This window comes from Paroedura picta, chromosome 10, assembly GCF_049243985.1.
Source record: "Paroedura picta isolate Pp20150507F chromosome 10, Ppicta_v3.0, whole genome shotgun sequence".
In the NCBI taxonomy this organism is placed as follows: Eukaryota; Metazoa; Chordata; class Lepidosauria; order Squamata; family Gekkonidae; genus Paroedura; species Paroedura picta.
In genome coordinates this window covers 23,845,014-23,861,057 of record NC_135378.1, presented here as the reverse complement: position 1 = coordinate 23,861,057, position 16,044 = coordinate 23,845,014, and the positions used below count along the sequence as shown (strand labels likewise).

General features: G+C 43.4%; 1 protein-coding gene and 1 long non-coding RNA gene across 2 annotated transcripts in view; one reads left to right on the top strand and one right to left on the bottom strand.

Annotated features, from left to right (window-relative positions):
* Positions 1 to 610: 610 nt before the first annotated feature.
* The window catches only part of NWD2 (NACHT and WD repeat domain containing 2), a 70,589-nt gene continuing 55,155 nt past the window's right edge, over positions 611 to 16,044 (bottom strand). The window contains exons 4-7 of the mRNA XM_077301658.1: positions 15,460 to 15,663; positions 12,235 to 12,379; positions 11,274 to 11,863; positions 611 to 9,590 (exon numbers count right to left, since the gene is read on the bottom strand). Coding sequence (XP_077157773.1) covers positions 5,652 to 9,590; positions 11,274 to 11,863; positions 12,235 to 12,379; positions 15,460 to 15,663 — 4,878 coding nt within the window. The 3' untranslated portion in view covers positions 611 to 5,651. The remainder of the gene's footprint in view (positions 9,591 to 11,273; positions 11,864 to 12,234; positions 12,380 to 15,459; positions 15,664 to 16,044) is intronic.
* Positions 11,857 to 15,507, top strand: LOC143819738 (uncharacterized). The gene is made up of 3 exons (XR_013225071.1): positions 11,857 to 12,120; positions 13,681 to 13,762; positions 14,941 to 15,507. It is a non-coding gene; the product is annotated as an uncharacterized LOC143819738 (long non-coding RNA).

Genomic DNA, 16,044 nt, shown 5'->3' with positions numbered 1-16,044 from the left:
GCAGATGCCCACCTCTTTGCAAATCTCTGTCTTCTGCTCAGTCTTGGGCTGCATCCATACACCACTGACCTTTTCCGCTCCAGGAATCTAGCCTGGCACATCGCTCATCCGGTTGCGGAGCTAATTTCTGCTTCCAGAGAACGACGGCACTAGTCTGGAGCAGTCCCAGGCCTGGCATGACACAGGCCCTCATTTGCCTCGCAAGAAATAACCCCATAGCCAGATGAGTGCTGTGCCAGGCCGGATTCCTGGTGCAGAAAAGGTCACTGTGTATTACACGATTGTTGCACTACGGTAATTCTTTACAAGCGGACTGCCTTGACCAAACAGGAAAATCCAGTTGCAAAGGTTTTTATCACACGCCAAGAGCACCATATCTGATGATGCGTGGATGAAGTTACTACGTAGAGTGTGATGGAAGCTGGAAAACTGGTTTTTGTCTGTAGTGGTTATTATTCCTACTTGCCTGGGGTTAAATGGAAACACCCCGCTCAGCAAAACTGTACAACCGAAACAGGCATGCAAATCCATTGACGTGGTGCTGTTTGTTCAGCTACACATTTTACATCAGAGGACAACTGGGATTTCCTACAATAAATACATAGAAAGCTGACATCGGCCACTATATGTGGTTTATATTTATTTATTCATACAAACAATGCATACACAAGACTGTATATTGTTTGAAGACAGCAATAGATTCCTAATTTAACAACTCTGTAACAAAAGTTAACTAAATTTAACATTTATGAAAATATAAATCTCTGCTTGGGTAATTCTTCCCCAACAATACAAAGTTTACATAAAAACATTCAGTATGATCTATTGGTTGCAAACAAGTTAGGAAAAGTCATTCAAGTCACTTGAGATATATATAGACATATATATATGTATATATTTATATATACTGGATTGGCTTTTACATAGAATATGCACACACTACAGTTATATGCTTATTTCGGTGTTCATTTTCCTGGGGAATTTGGTTGGCGAACTTCAAACTACAGATGGGCATGGCGGGCCCATTCATTGAAAACAAGATTTGCCCTAATCAGGTCTCAATGGTGGGGTGGTGAGATCCAATTTGGGACAAAGGGAGTACTTGGTGTGTGTGTGTGTGTGTGTGTCTGTGCGGGAGTGCCGGACTCCCCTGCCTCTTCCAAGGCACTTTCTGCCAGTCCACTTCAAGTACCGGAGTCCTGCTGAGGAAAAGAGAGACACTGGCACATGTACATGTGTGGGGGGAAGCTTTTGGGGGGAATGCAGCAGCCCCAATAGAGCACACTCCCTTTATTCTACAAGTCTAATCTCATTCTGTACTTTACCTTAGTTCAGGGGTGGCCAGACTCTGTCTCTCCAGATGTCCGTGGACTACAATTACCATGAGCCCCTGCCAACCTTGGAGCTTATGGTAATTGTAATCTATTGACATCCGGAGAGCCACAACGCTGGCCTTAATTCTTCCTGCCTTTTGTCTAAGGAGCCCAGGGCAGAACATGGGGTTTTCCCCTCCCTCCATTTTACCCCACAACAACACTGAGAGGTAGATTAGGCTAAGAGAAATGCAGGCCAAAAATAATAAATGAAGCTTTGTGGCAGAGTGGGGATCTGAACACCTAGTATAGGCTTTCAGGAAACCCTGGGGCTTCTTGATGGCCCTGGAAGGGTTTCCCAAATGGGTGGAAGTTATTTTTAAATATATTTTTAAGAATTGTTAAACAATTATTGGGTGACATGACCATATATGGTCATGTTGACCTGCCCCCCTCCTTCCCAAAATGACCAATGATGGTCCTGGATGGAGTGGAAAGGGGAGGGGCCCTGGGTGGGCGTGTCCACTGCTTCCCAACCATATTCTGCAAAGTGACACCACATCTGGTGTACCACAAAATGGTACGCAACTGAGGTGTGGCTGGGACTAAGCCAAATGGGTCTGCTGCTATCGCATGCAGCTGGAACCTCAAGGGTCAGTTTTCAACCACTGAAGAGAAATGAAAATGTTTTCATTCCTGTCTCTTGAAACTGGTGCCAAGGGCATGCTCGGTTTAAAACAAGTAGCAAGCAAACATCCCTGGTGCATGGTTAAGATAAAAAGTTTGCACATAAATCCACTAGCTCTGAAATCTGAAGAGTTTGGCCATGCCGTAGCTGCCTGAAAAAGCAGCACCATGCCCACGTATTGTGTCAACGTGCTGTTGTCTTTTGGGACATTAGGCTGCCACAGCATCTGGAATAACTCTTCATAAAGCACTTATTGACGGAGTAATATCCTAGGGCTGGTTTACAGATGGATGTGCATTGGTTAACTTCCCCGCTGGAGAACCAGTTATGCTCAAATTGTTTCTGTAGCTAACAGATTCTTGCCTTTACTGGAAAGTTATCCATGCTCCAGCAACAACTAGGCTGTGAGACTAAGGCGAGGTGACCTTTGGAATGGGTCTAACTTTTGTAGAAGTTAGGTATCCACTGATTTGGCCATAACAATGCTTCAGTGTTGTTGTTTTTAAAACTTTGCTGTTTTGTTTCTATGCAAAAAGTTCTGATCAGTCTGGGGTGTGGGATTCAGAAGTTCTTCCATATGGACTTGAATGCTAGTTCAGGGGACTTTCTTTAAATGTCCATGCCTCATTTCCCAAGAAGGACCATTTCTGGGGTGACACCCCGATTATGGGATTCTGTCCCAAAGCATGTTTGCCTGGGCACAAGTCATACAATCTTTTACGTATCAGACAAAGCCTGTTTATCCAGGCTTTTAAAGGGCATTAATAGCCTTTTATTGGCTTTTAACAGTGAAGCCTTCATGCTATTTGAGATTTTGATATTCTATTTTATTTGCAGTTTATTTTGCTGTCAGCAGTCTTGGCAATTTTAATCTTAAAAGGCCACACAGGAATCCCATAAACAAAATCAGTTGATGAATCAGTACATAACTTGGATTTTGATGACTCACAATTTTTGTGTGGAAAGAATTATATATTATGTCTGAATTGACAGAGTGGGTGATCTGAATATGCTAGCCCCAGAGCTTACTCTGATTATGGGTAATGAATACACATTTGTGTACCAGCCTTCAGGGTCACTGTTAATCACACTTGTGCATACTTAGACATGAGTATCCGGGCACAGAATACAATGCCGCCTGTCAAATATTAATGCTGCAGGTATGCATTTTCCACATGTTCCACTTCAGAACGCACAGGAACTTTAATGAACAGATGTGGCTCATTTGCAGTACTAAACTGAATCATACCCTTTTAAGCCCACTTCATTCACTGGGCTTCAGTTGCTTAACTCTCTTTAGCTTAGGATTCTGCTACAGCAACTTGCAGTGCTGGAGAACCCACACGGGTAGTGGTTAAGAGCCGTGGCCTCTAATCTGGAGAACTGGATTTGATTCCCCATGTCTCCACATGTAGCCACCTGGGTGACCTTGGGCTACTCGCAGTTCTCTTAAAGCTGCTCTTACAGAGCACTTCTGTCAGAGCTTTCTCAGCCCCATGTACCTCACAGGGTGTTTGTTGTGGGGAGAAGAAGGGAAGACGATTGTAAGCCGCTTTGAGGCTCCTTTAGGTAGTGAAAAGCAGGGTATAAAAACCAAACGTTCATTTGCCTTGGTGTTGCTATGGTTGACTGGACAGCAGCTCAGGCAGCGAAGGATATTTCCTGAGTTCTTTTAACTGGCCCAGGGGAGGATCGAACCTGGTGCTATCTTCAAAATAAAATTGAACCTGGTGCTATCTTCAAAATGAAACACAGACTCTACCTCTAAGCCATGGCTACTGCTGAAATTCATTCGAAAGGAGAATCACCGCCAACTGCCCACTGGGGTAAAATGAGGAGAATGTAAAGTCAGGAATTGAGGGGGAGCCAGGTTTGAATCGCTGTTCTGTCACGGAAGCTCACTGGCACGCGTCCTTAGCCTAAGATACCTCAGAGCAGGGGTAGTCAAACTGTGGCCCTCCAGATGTCCATGGACTACAATTCCCAGAAGCCCCTGCCAGCGAATGCTTCTGGGAATTGTAGTCCATGGACATCTGGAGGGCCGCAGTTTGACTACCCCTGCCTCAGAGGTTACTGTTGTGAGTACAAAATGGAGGGAAGAATAACGGCTGTAAACCACGTTGCATGCCTGTTGGGGAGAAAAGCAGGCTATAAAGATCAACATAAATAAACAAATGTGCTAGCCATACTTGACAGGCAGGACATGCATTTTGTAATTGCCAAGAGGTGTGGTCATATCCACCTTCATGTCAAATACTTCAGATTAATGGAGTTGGGGACCTGGGGTGTCAGAAAACAAGCAGCCTGTTTTATCTGGGCTAGCCAAGTCGAATTAAAAAAAACCCCACAGACTGTATTTCGCAACTTCTAACTTGCCATTGGTGATATTCTGTTTTAAAAGGCCGCAACCAGTCTAAAAGCAGGAAGTGAAGAGGCATAAATATCATTATCTGGAAGTAAGAAATTCATTACAAAGTGGAACAGTAGAGAACCCTTTGGGGCAGCCAGAATTTTCAGCATGGATGCAAACATAATGTTAGTCCCAGAGTATTTCGTCTTCTGATCTGTGTTTGACACAGGAAAGAATAGGAATGATAGTAAGGCAAACGCTACGAGATATCGAGAGCAATACACAGTACGTGTGGATGGATTCTGTTTAGTGGAATGTCCTGGGCTTTCCCGCAACAGAACTAACCAAACCCTTTGAACGTAAAAAGAGAGACCAGGGTTAAATGGTTTATCCTTAATGCCCGTTTTTTCCTTGGAATTCCCCTCCCTCCCAAAAAAACAGTACTGAAATACACCATGAAAGAGACAGAAAAATAGCACAATTAAGTTCCTTTCTTACATGACCTAGTTACGTAATTAGTACTTCACATTACTTGTATCTTTGTAACAGGAAAAAACTGTAACAAAAGTCCAGACAAACAACTTTAGTGATTTTCTGTTATAAATTGATTGACTAACTCGCAACTGCCTATCTTTAGAGGACCTGCGTTTACTGTATTTCCCACTGAATACAAGCACAAGCCGACCAAAGTTAAACATTGTTATTGCCCATTGATCTGAGAGATTGAAGCAGACGGTACTATGGAATCAATGGGACAGAAGGGCGAGACTCTGCACTGCCACCTCTTTTTAAAGAACATCAATAGTGGCCAGTACTTCTAATACGTATGGAATGCATCAAGTCTTCCAGGTTTGACATCTTGTCGTTTGCACCATTGTGTGAATAAAATTTGTTTTTGCAAGTGGGCGACAGCTCGGGGATAGCTGAGGGTTTAGGGTTTGCAGCTATCTAGGTTTAGAAATGGTTGGCCAACCTCATTCCAATATGAAATGTCACATCATCTTTTTTTTTTAAAAAAAGCAACCACCTTTAAAATATCTCCCTCCTCCCTCCCACCCAAAATTCTATAATGGCAAAAAGGAAATATGATCATATTGCTAGGAATATTTTTTTTTCATTCAAGGCTTTGGATCAAACCCTATATTTATTCTATTTTTTTTCTGTAAAAAACCCTGCAGCCCACTGAATAAATAACTATTTTAAATTTACTCCCTCCCCAATTTGTTCATACCTAAGCATCATCAAGATAAGCAGCGACCTCTTCTATGCCAAGGTGAATCAGTATCTCACTTATTTATGGTCAATTGTCAGCGGTGAATCCATGCCCTCTGCAGTCAATGGCAGAACACACTTTATCATAGCAATAGTTGTGTTTTTTGGTTGGGGTGGCTTCGCCTCCCTCGGGGTCCGTCACTGTGATGGGACTGTCCCTGGCGAACACCTCCGTGGATTCCCTCCAGATGCAGTCCACTGTCCCCTTGAAGCTATAATTATGACACTTTGGTCTAATCACTTGCGTTGTGTTGCTGAAAATCTGCCGGCTGTTTGAAGTGGCAATTTTTATTTTCAGCGCTGCATCCACTCGGTCCACGACGGTGTAAGTGCCCATGCTCCCGTCATCAAAGCCTACGATAATGTTCAAATGTCTCTGGGAAAGGGCGAGGAAAGTTGGAGTTTTGTACAGGGAACAAGCACCAATGTTTTTGCCGTCCGCCAGCCTCATCACGATTAAGATGGAGATTGCGCCATTGTCGTCGTCCTCGTCAGTAGTGCGGAAACAAATATATACCAGGTAGCGGCCGTCTCGAGACAATTTCTGCCTCCAGATGATGCCAGAAGCATGGACAACACGGAGTTTGCCACTGTGAAGGTCAAGGACATTGATATTTTCATCGCCACGAGATATGATTCCCAGCTTTCCATTGGGAGATATTTCAAAGTCTTCCAAAGTCTTTAAGAAAGTGTTAGGGAGCTGCACTCGCCTGCAGATGACTTCCTCTGTAAGACTCCAGATGTTCACAGTTTCAGTAGAAGTTATAAAGACTACGATATCAGGGCAATCTGGAATTAGCTTAATATCAACAATACTTATGCCATCATCGCAACAGTATTTCTTGGTTATACTCCCTGTCCAAAGGCTCACTGCCAACACTTTATTCTTTGTCATCCCGACTACGAAGGTGTTAGCAGTGGTTATAAATGCGTTCTGTAAGGCAACGAGAATATTGCACACTCTGTGACCTGTGGCCAGCCTCCAAACCCTTGATGCATTTTGCTCACAGAGCGAGATGACAAACTGGTCATTGTGTGTTATCAATAACTGACTGATTCTTTGTCCGCTGATGCGGAAGAGATTTTCTCCGGAACCTGTGTGCCACACGTACTGGCTGCATTTGTCATCGGATGTCACCATCAGCTCTCCAGTGGACGTCAGCACACAGTTCTCAACAATGCTCTCATGCTTAAACACAGCTTCAATGAATCCAGTGCCAAAGTTCCACTTGTGTATCACTTCAGACCCATCCAGCGTGTAAATCACTTCACCCCGGGCAGGCAAAACCAGTCTTTGTATAGGCTTGCCAGTTTTGTCAATATTCGACATAGCAGTTATGATATCTATATCCCAGATAGAAAGGACACCGCTGGTAGATAAGGATAGCAGCATGTTATGGTGGTTTGATTTAATCAATCGGACTATGTTTCCTGAGATTTCCTGTAGGCTTGCCATACACTGCCCCGTGTCCCGCCTCCAAACAAAAATAGCAGAGGTATTTTCTATAGAAGCAATGATGCAGTCCCCGTTTTTGGACAACACAGCTGATACAAAGCGCTCGTTGTGTTTGGCTCTAAATTTCTCGGCTATTTTCCACATGCTGGTATCGAGAAGCTCTATGCTAAGTGCCTTACATATTAATATTGCACTTTGGTCTTCAGCAAGCTCAAGGCTGACGAATTCACTGTCCCCTCGCTTGCAGTCAAAGTCATCTGTGAGCTGGGGATTGGTCATCTCCTCGGTGTTCCAAATCGAGAGTCCCCCCTCGTTGTCCACCATCACCATCTCCTGAGCTGTGTCCAGCACAAGAAGGAACTTCACAAACCCGCCAGAAAATTCAGAGGTCACTGTGGCCAGTTTGTCTCCGCTACCTAAATGGAATATAGAAGCAGTGTTCAAGTACTGTCCACAGAAAGCATACATTCCGTCTGGGGAACACTGGACACAAGTTACTTCGTACCAGCAGTGGAACTGATAGAGTGGCCATCCGTAAAGTAGATCTATCACCGTAATGTCTTTGCTAGCCTCTAGCCAAGAAAGAGCATGATTTACTGAGAGCGTAAATCCATTTATGAAACCACAGCCAACGCCAGCCCCACCGTGTTTTGATCCCTTAATCTCTACCTCAGACAAAAGGCAGGAATTTAGGTTATCGTAAATCAAGAGTGTGTTCTTTGTGGTGGCCACTACAAGATACTTTTCATCGCTTGTGAGCTTCATGCCTAAAATGACAGATTGAGCAGTTGTAATTTGCCGTAGGAGCTGCCGACTCTCTACATCCCAAGTACTGATGGAGCCATTTTCCAGAGCTACAATCACCATACTTGTATTAAAGGTAGGCAGGATTTCAGTGACTTGACTGCAATTGGATGATAGAGGCAGTCTCTCGGGGCTGTAAGTTACATCCATAGAAGAATGTAAGGGGACAATGGAACAATACTTAGGTCCATCTTTGTCACATTCCAGAAGAAGCTGTCTTAGTTTAGGCAAAGAACTGACCACAGGAAGCAGCCTCTGTTGCAGTTCTGCAGAGAGCGTGCCCGGATATTTTATCACTTTGTATTTTATGCCACGAAGAGTGGTTGCAAGGAACTTCAACTCTTTTTCTTGCGAGTAGCTGTAGGCCAATTCCACGTCGGCAAGAGCTTTGTCAAACTGCCCAATCTTGATCATGGTGTAAAGCCAACTGAAGTTCATAATGACGCCATATAACATGTCATCCGTTTTCCCACATCTTGTCAAATGATGCAAAAGCTCTGTCATTTTCCTGTGGTTCACAAAAAATATGTCGGGCTCCAAAGGGTTGCACTGGAACACCCAAGGCTGATCGGGGGACTGCCGGTCAAACGCTGTCTGATCCATGACATGTCTGTCATCGTCGTTCATGCTTCTGCTGTCACTGTCGAAGCAACCGTTCAGATACTGATCTTCTCCATAAAGAGATTTCCTTCTGCCACCAGACCAAACTCCAAGAAAATACTCGGCCATCACTGTGTGCATTTCATTAACTTCTTCCTTCTTGTGAAGATACATTTTTTGAGCAATCAGCTGCAGGTGCCTGTTTGCCCACACCAGGAGGGTAACATTTTTAACTTGACGCTCTACCAGGTATCCGGTTAGTCCCTCTTTCAGCCGCGCAATGTAGATGTAAGGTACCCTTAATGGATTATGTTGCCTGACACACTCATTTAGTTCCAACATAACGGTATTGTCAAGTGCCAATATATCTTCCAGTTCCATTTCACTTAAACCGGATTTGGACATGGTGATATAGCCCAGGGCTCGTGACAAAAGTCTCAGTCCGCAGCTTTTCTCTAGGGACCAAAAGGTTTGCTCTATACTATCATGAACGGTGGTACAGAGGGAGGTCTCATCAACATCTTTGTGCGATCTCCAGTTTCGGACCTCCCTGAAGGTTAAGTTCACAAACATCGGGAGAGTGCACTTAGAAAAAGCTTCGTTTACATAGATTTGTTGGCCTGATGTGACTTTTCTTTTAACTCGGAGCAACTGCTGCTTGAGAACCTGACTGCACATTTTTCTGTCCCTAGGCGTCAACTCAATGTAGTTGTCTTCATCGTGTATAAGGCACCTCAGTTTTTGCAATATTCCATGTTTGTTCGGCAGTGTTGAAATGATTATTCGCACAGAGCGGGGCAGATGGACGGGGAGCCACCACAGTTTTCTAGCATCGTCATTCTCCGACAGCTGTTCTATGGCGTCAAAGACCATAACCAGAGGTCTATGAAATGAAGACTCATTCAAAAGATTTATAAACAAGTCCCGAAGATCGTGGATTTTTTTGGGATAGCTTTGTACGAGGCATCGGTAGTTAATGGCCAACTGCTCACAAATACTTTGAAGCAGGTTCCTAAGGTCTGTGCTCATCTCGGTGGATCCTAAAAACCTTATAACTACCACAGGATCAGATTCTGGTCCCATTTCTTCCTTCAGCCAACCATAAGCCTACGAATAAAGAAACATAAATGAATGGAAGCCACAGAAACAAATGTGTTTTAAAAAATCACATTCAAGCAATCAGTGTGTTTTTTAAACTATTAAAATGTTAGCTTTAAGTGGAAAAGATATATAAACACTAACTAGCAACAGGCCTAGTACATATAACAAGGTTTTCTAAGCAGGTCAACAATGCTACATCAAATGGTTTACGATTACTAGCGTCCCTCAAGTCATTACCCTTGTCTGCCTCTTTTCGCTTCCTTCACTTATTACAAACTTCAGAAGCAGTAACAGGCCATTTCATTGGGATACTAAATCACTAAAGAAAGGTTACTACCATCAACAACATATTTGATTTCTCTTCCACTGAAACCACACTTTGCCATATGAGCCTGCCCATCAATTAAGACAATATTTTGGAGGATCTTCCCCAGGATAGTATGCTATGGAATAGCCTTATCTCTAGTGGCCTTATGGTTATAGGACTGTTTTTTACAGCCATATTCAACGGGCACCATCATTATTATTTTTAAAGCACCAAATGAATTCCATCCCATGCTTGTGGGATTTAAATGGAGGAGGGACTGTGGCTCAGTGATATAGCATCTATTTTCCATCCCTGGGTGACTGCAGTTAAAAGGATCTGGAAACAAGCACTTTGAGAGCCAGAAAAACCAGTTCTAGTCAAAGTCGACAAAAATGACCTTGGTAGAGACCAATGGCTTGACTCAGCAACTTCATGTGTTCATGCGTAATAATATTTTATCATCTCTGATATGGCATCTATAGAATTGTTGCCTGTTCAACCCTTTTGATTTGTTGTTGAATTTGATTACATATTTTTATCATGTTGCATTTTGTTACATTTTTTAAAGTTGACTTGGGAGCTTTTAAAAAAAAAAATTAAAAGACAAAGAGGTTGGATCCAACCAGCTTATCCATCACTGAAAAGGGAGGAGGGGTCCCTTTGATTACTGAAAAAAAAGGCTTTGCTGTGGATTGTGGGATCTTCATAGACAAAAGCCATGTGGATTAGGGGCTGTTTTTTTGCTTGTTTATTTATTTGATTTCTATACCACCCTTCCATATGGCTCAGAGCGGTTTACATACAACATGGGGGGATACATCGAACAAATTAATATATAACATAAACAAATACAACAACAATAATTGAAATAATACAATTTCAGTGATCTTAAACAACAATATAACAGGAACAGGAACTTAGCTAAGGCCCTTAGAGAGGATAGACTGGTTAAGGCCATGTAGGGGATGTCTGAGGGGTACCTGTGGCCGGTCTCAGGCAAATGCCTGGTGAAGGAGCTCCCTTTTGCAGGCCCTGTGGAATTTTGGGAGTTTGGACAGCACCCTGATCTTTTCAGGGAGCTTGTTCCACCAGATGGGAACCAGGACAGAAAAAGCTCTGGCCCTTGTTGAGGACTGACGTGCTTCTTTGGGGCCAGGGATCACTAGCCAGTTGGCGGTGGCAGAGCGTAATGCTCTTCTGGGGATATAGGCGGAGAGACGGTCTCTTAGGTACACTAGACCCAGACCACGGCCCAGATTGATAAATAAATTAAAAAAAAAACCCTGACTGGATCCAACCCATTTCTAAACAGACAAAGCATTTTCTAAGTTAAGATTGTGATAGCACAATACACAGAGGAGTTTGCACGAGTGTGGGTTTACCTTCTTTGCCACTTCTGCTAATAAAAAAGTTTTCCCAGTGCATGGTCCGCCGTATATGATAAGAGGGTTAATGTGGCCCATTTTCCTGGGCAGAATGTATTTGTGCATAATGTTTGTAGCATCACACTTGTACTCATAGAATGAAGAATACGTTCTACAAAGTGAGGAATGCTGAAGTATTTCATCATAGAGCCAGTCTGTCTCTATGTCAAAATTCTGCTGCACGGTTGCTTGGATGATATCAACCATGTCTTCGTAGAACTGTTTACCAAGCCCTTCGATGTAGTGGTTCTCCACTTCTTGAGTGTAGCCATATTTGATGTCGCAGTGGGTGACAGAAGTGTAGACTCTTAGATTAGAAGAAGCAACAATGGTAGGAACAAATTCATCCCTGAGTTTGATGAGTTTCTCAAGCGCTTCGGGGTCTCGCACGGATTTCCCACCAGTGTGAAGAACGTCCATGTATTTCTCCATCTCAGGGACTTTAACAAAACGTTCTATGTTGGCAATCTTCCGAATGTAGCAAACACACTTCTTTAGGAAAGCTGGGGTTTGTTTTCCTAAGGCAAAATCAAATTCATCCTCGATAGCTGGGAGGGGATAAAAAGAGTAAAAGGAAATCTAAAGTTCCTTTACACCACAGTGCCAAAGTGCTCTGGTGCATCTTAATCTGTGAACAGCCACATTGGCCTTCTCTAACCCTTCCTCAGTTTTCTGCTACAGGTCCTGGGTGCCCTGTTCTCTGAATTGCTTTCCCCTATCTCTTGGACATGCAAGAACATGATTAAGAGACCAAAACTAGGAACTGCTGCTTATCAAACGTACAGTGAATAGTTACAACGCAAATGTAAGTAAAACATTTTCCTTTTTTGAACATACTTGATTGCTCACTGATATAAGCTACAGCTGGTTATCAGTGTACAACTGTTTATAAACAGTATTCCTTCCCTGAAATGTTTACCAGAGGAAAGATATCTCTTTGCTTGGCTGTGTTTCATTTTTCCTTTTTCATACAGCATCTTCACAGCCGTCTTAAATATCATTTTAATCTCTTCGGCGATTTCCTGCCACTGGCTCTCATTCCCAGGGTTTGAAGATGCTTCCACCTTTAACAACAACAGCAACAACAGCACATTATTAAAATGAAGTTGTCAGCTTTACTTTGTATTTGCAAACAACAGGCCCATATTTAGGGAAGCAACTAACAACATATTACAACAAAACAGCTAAAACAATACAGTGAGGTTCCCCTAAAGCAGACTTCATTTACATTTTATTTTCTTTGTAGGTAATGTGACACAGAATTCTCACACAAAGTATCTGAAACACATTGGGGACAAAAATAATACCGTCTGTTATAAGGCACATCCAAGAATACACAAGGGCTGGTTTATTCATGCATGTTCCTGACTAGATAACTTGAGTGTGTTTTCAATCACAGGTATATTATGCAGACAGAATAGTGCTTTGAATCATTTGAAATGCAGAGCTTTTCAATGGAGGTAGTTGACATATTCAGCTGCTGTTGGTCAAGTGGACGATACTCAAAATTTGGGTTGATATTTGTAGAAGAACGAGCTGTGAAATCGCATCATGGAACAGTCTGTGTTAATTCAGACTACAGTGGAAGACACCACCTGAAAGCTCGCCACTTAACAAATAGCCCTCAGCGTAAAGATGCCTTGAGTAGAGATGGAGGGCGAATAATGGTGGTTAATCACTCTCAGCATTTCACAATTAAGAATACATCTGCCCGTTAAGCTCCCATTTTGACATATGTATTCCTTTCACTATGTTTCTCCTACCCTGGAATTTAACAGAAACAATGCAACCTTATTTAATTCAGCTTGTTATTGCTGTTTTATTTCTGTTTGGTTCTGGAATCTGTTAAACATCTTCATTGTGCTATATGTTAATTTACCGCTCACCGTCTGTTTCACTGAATCTGAAAAAGTGTGCATGCACATGAAAGCTTATACCTCGAACAAAACTTTGTTGATCTTAAGGATGCCAGCGACTCAAACTTTGTTCCACAGCTTCAAACCAACCTTTATTTATTTATTTATTTTTGTATTTATATACTGCCCTCCTCTGAGGCTCATGGATACCTACCTGAACTGGACAGTTATTCTTGCCCAGATAGTAAGAGAGCTGCAGCAGGAGGCTGTTTTGTGAGTGCCTGTCTAAAAACTGGAGCCATTTCTCACAACAAAAAAGAAGCATTTCCTTTGAAATCCAATGGGATTTAGTTTGGCGCTGCATGTTAAAAGCTCCCTCCCGTTTATATATGCTTTGGTGTGGGCTCCCATTCTGTGGTAAGAATGTGCCTCGTTGGTCTAGCTGAGAAAGACGATAATTCATTCTCATTTATGTCCTCTAAATTATTGGCTGTTCTGCTGAGTTCTAGGAAGGATGCCAAACTGGAATGGTGTGTATCTTTGTGTGCGTTGTGGACGCCGGCCAGCCTTGGACTGGATGACAGCTGCTAGGTACGAATGCATCCCTATCTCTCTGATCCAGCGCAGTGTCTGAACCTGCTTATTCGAGGGTGGTCAAACCCAGCCCCCTTGAACTACTTGCTGCTCTTTATTCCTGAGCCAGAACCAAGGGCAGGAGCTAAGAGGAAGCAAGGAGAGGGATGTAGACATATGGCTAGGCAGGTGCAGCATCAGATTAAAAGAGGACAGCAGAATTGTGAGATGTCTGTACGTAAGAGTACATCTGCTATGCTAACTTGTGCACTGGCTCCCGGTTAAATTCTGGATTTGCTTTAAGGTGCTGGTACTAACATTTAGGGCAGTGGTTCTCAACCTGGGGGTCGGGACCCCTTTGGGGATCGAACGACTCTTTCACAGGGGTCACGGCAGGGCGAGCAGCTTGGCTGGGGTGGATCGAGATAGAGCATTCATCTGTCTGGAGCAGCGGAAAAGAGCGAGATCGGCATGCTGGGACAAGAGGCAGAACTGAACTGAGAAACCCCGGGGGGAAAATTATTTGTATACAATCACGAGCACTGGATCTTCACTCCATTGGTCAGTTCCGGTTTAATTTCTGTGAAAGAACACTTGCATAATTCTATAGTTGGGGTCACCACAACATGAGGAACTGTATTAAAGAGTTGTGGCATTTGGAAGGTTGAGAACCACTGCTTTAGGGCCATATGGAGTCAGGGCCCGGTGTATCTGAGGGCCTGCTTGACTGACAGTGCCCCCAAAAGACGTTGAGATCATCCAGTTCGAATAAATTAGTGACCCCTGACCCAAAAGTACACCTGGCCTCAGCCAAGGCATTTTCGGCCCTGGTCTCAACCTGGTGGAATGAGCTCCTGGAAAAGCTAAGCGCAGTGACGGAACTGAGTCAGTTCCACAGGGCCTATAAGGCAGAGGTCTTCCACCAAGCATTTGGTTGGGGCAATGAACATCTGGACGACTTGGTTAACATCATCTGGGCTCCCTTTATATGGATACTCGCCTCTGAAAACCAAGACGCTCTGAGGTTTGCCGACACATTGGATGTGGTGGGTTTTATGGTGATTTTTAATAGCATGTTTTTATGTATTATATTCATGTAACAATGTTGGAAGCCACCCAGAGCCGGCATTGCTGGGAGGAGCGGGGTACAAATAGAAAAAAAATAATAAAAAAATAAAGATGCTTCTGTTCCACAGGTGTATCGCTTCAGGACGCACCAACACGTTCCCTCAAAAACCAAACCAAACAAAAAACCCCAGAGTTCTATTCACATTGCTGAATCCTTATGTGAATGGAAAATACATGAGTTGCGTCATTCCTACAAAATGGTGGCCGCTCATATTGGGAGGATTCAGCACAGGATACACTTGCATTACATGTAGTTGGAATGCCAGAATGCAACAGCTGGAAAGAGCGACTGAATGTATGGAGATACAGATTGGGCGTGAGCGTGCTGACCTAGATCCTCACCTCATTACAGGGCCGCACAAACAGACGGAGGAAGTGTCTACACACATGCCCCCTTGTTGTGACAGGAAACTCTCACAAGTTGGCAATCGCATGAAGGCTGGGTCAGCGCACTTGTCCTCAAATTCTCACTACACTCATTCAGTCAATGAGTGAAGGGGCCGAGTTTCCTAAGAGACTGTGAAACAATTGTAAACTCCCAGTATGCGGAGAACAGCTTGACCCTAGCTCGCTCATGGATAGCTTACCATAGCAGGATTGCTTTTCTGCGTTTCAGATTTCTGTTTGAGGTAATACGTTGGTGGCACTGCATTCTCGTCTCTGCAGTACCACTCTTCCAAAATCCTCGTTTCCATCTTAGCTTCAATAGCAGCATCCAGAATCATTTCAAATTCTGACGATTCCACTTCTCCTGGAATCCGGATACCTCCGTATTTTTCTCCTAAAAGGCCCTGTGGAAATGCAAGAGAGGAGAAGGTTTAATAATGCTGTTAAAGATGTACCGAGTGTCAGTCAGATACAAATAAATATGGCTGTAAACTTGTTTGGTTTCTTTCCAATTTCTGTAAAGGCATATAAACAATTATGTGTTGTATCCAGCCAATGTTTTTCCTCAGTAGCCCTACTTATTACAGCCACCATCACGTATGGCTTTTGAGAATGCAGGTCCCATCATCCCCAGCGTAGCCTTTTGGGTGGTCAAAGTCCCCACTACACCAATGGCAAAGCTAGCTGGATCCAACCCTACCATTTGCCTTAAACAACTGTATTTGTACTAACTGAGGTATCATTGGAAACCACTATGGGCACAGCTGCAACCCTGTGCACAATTA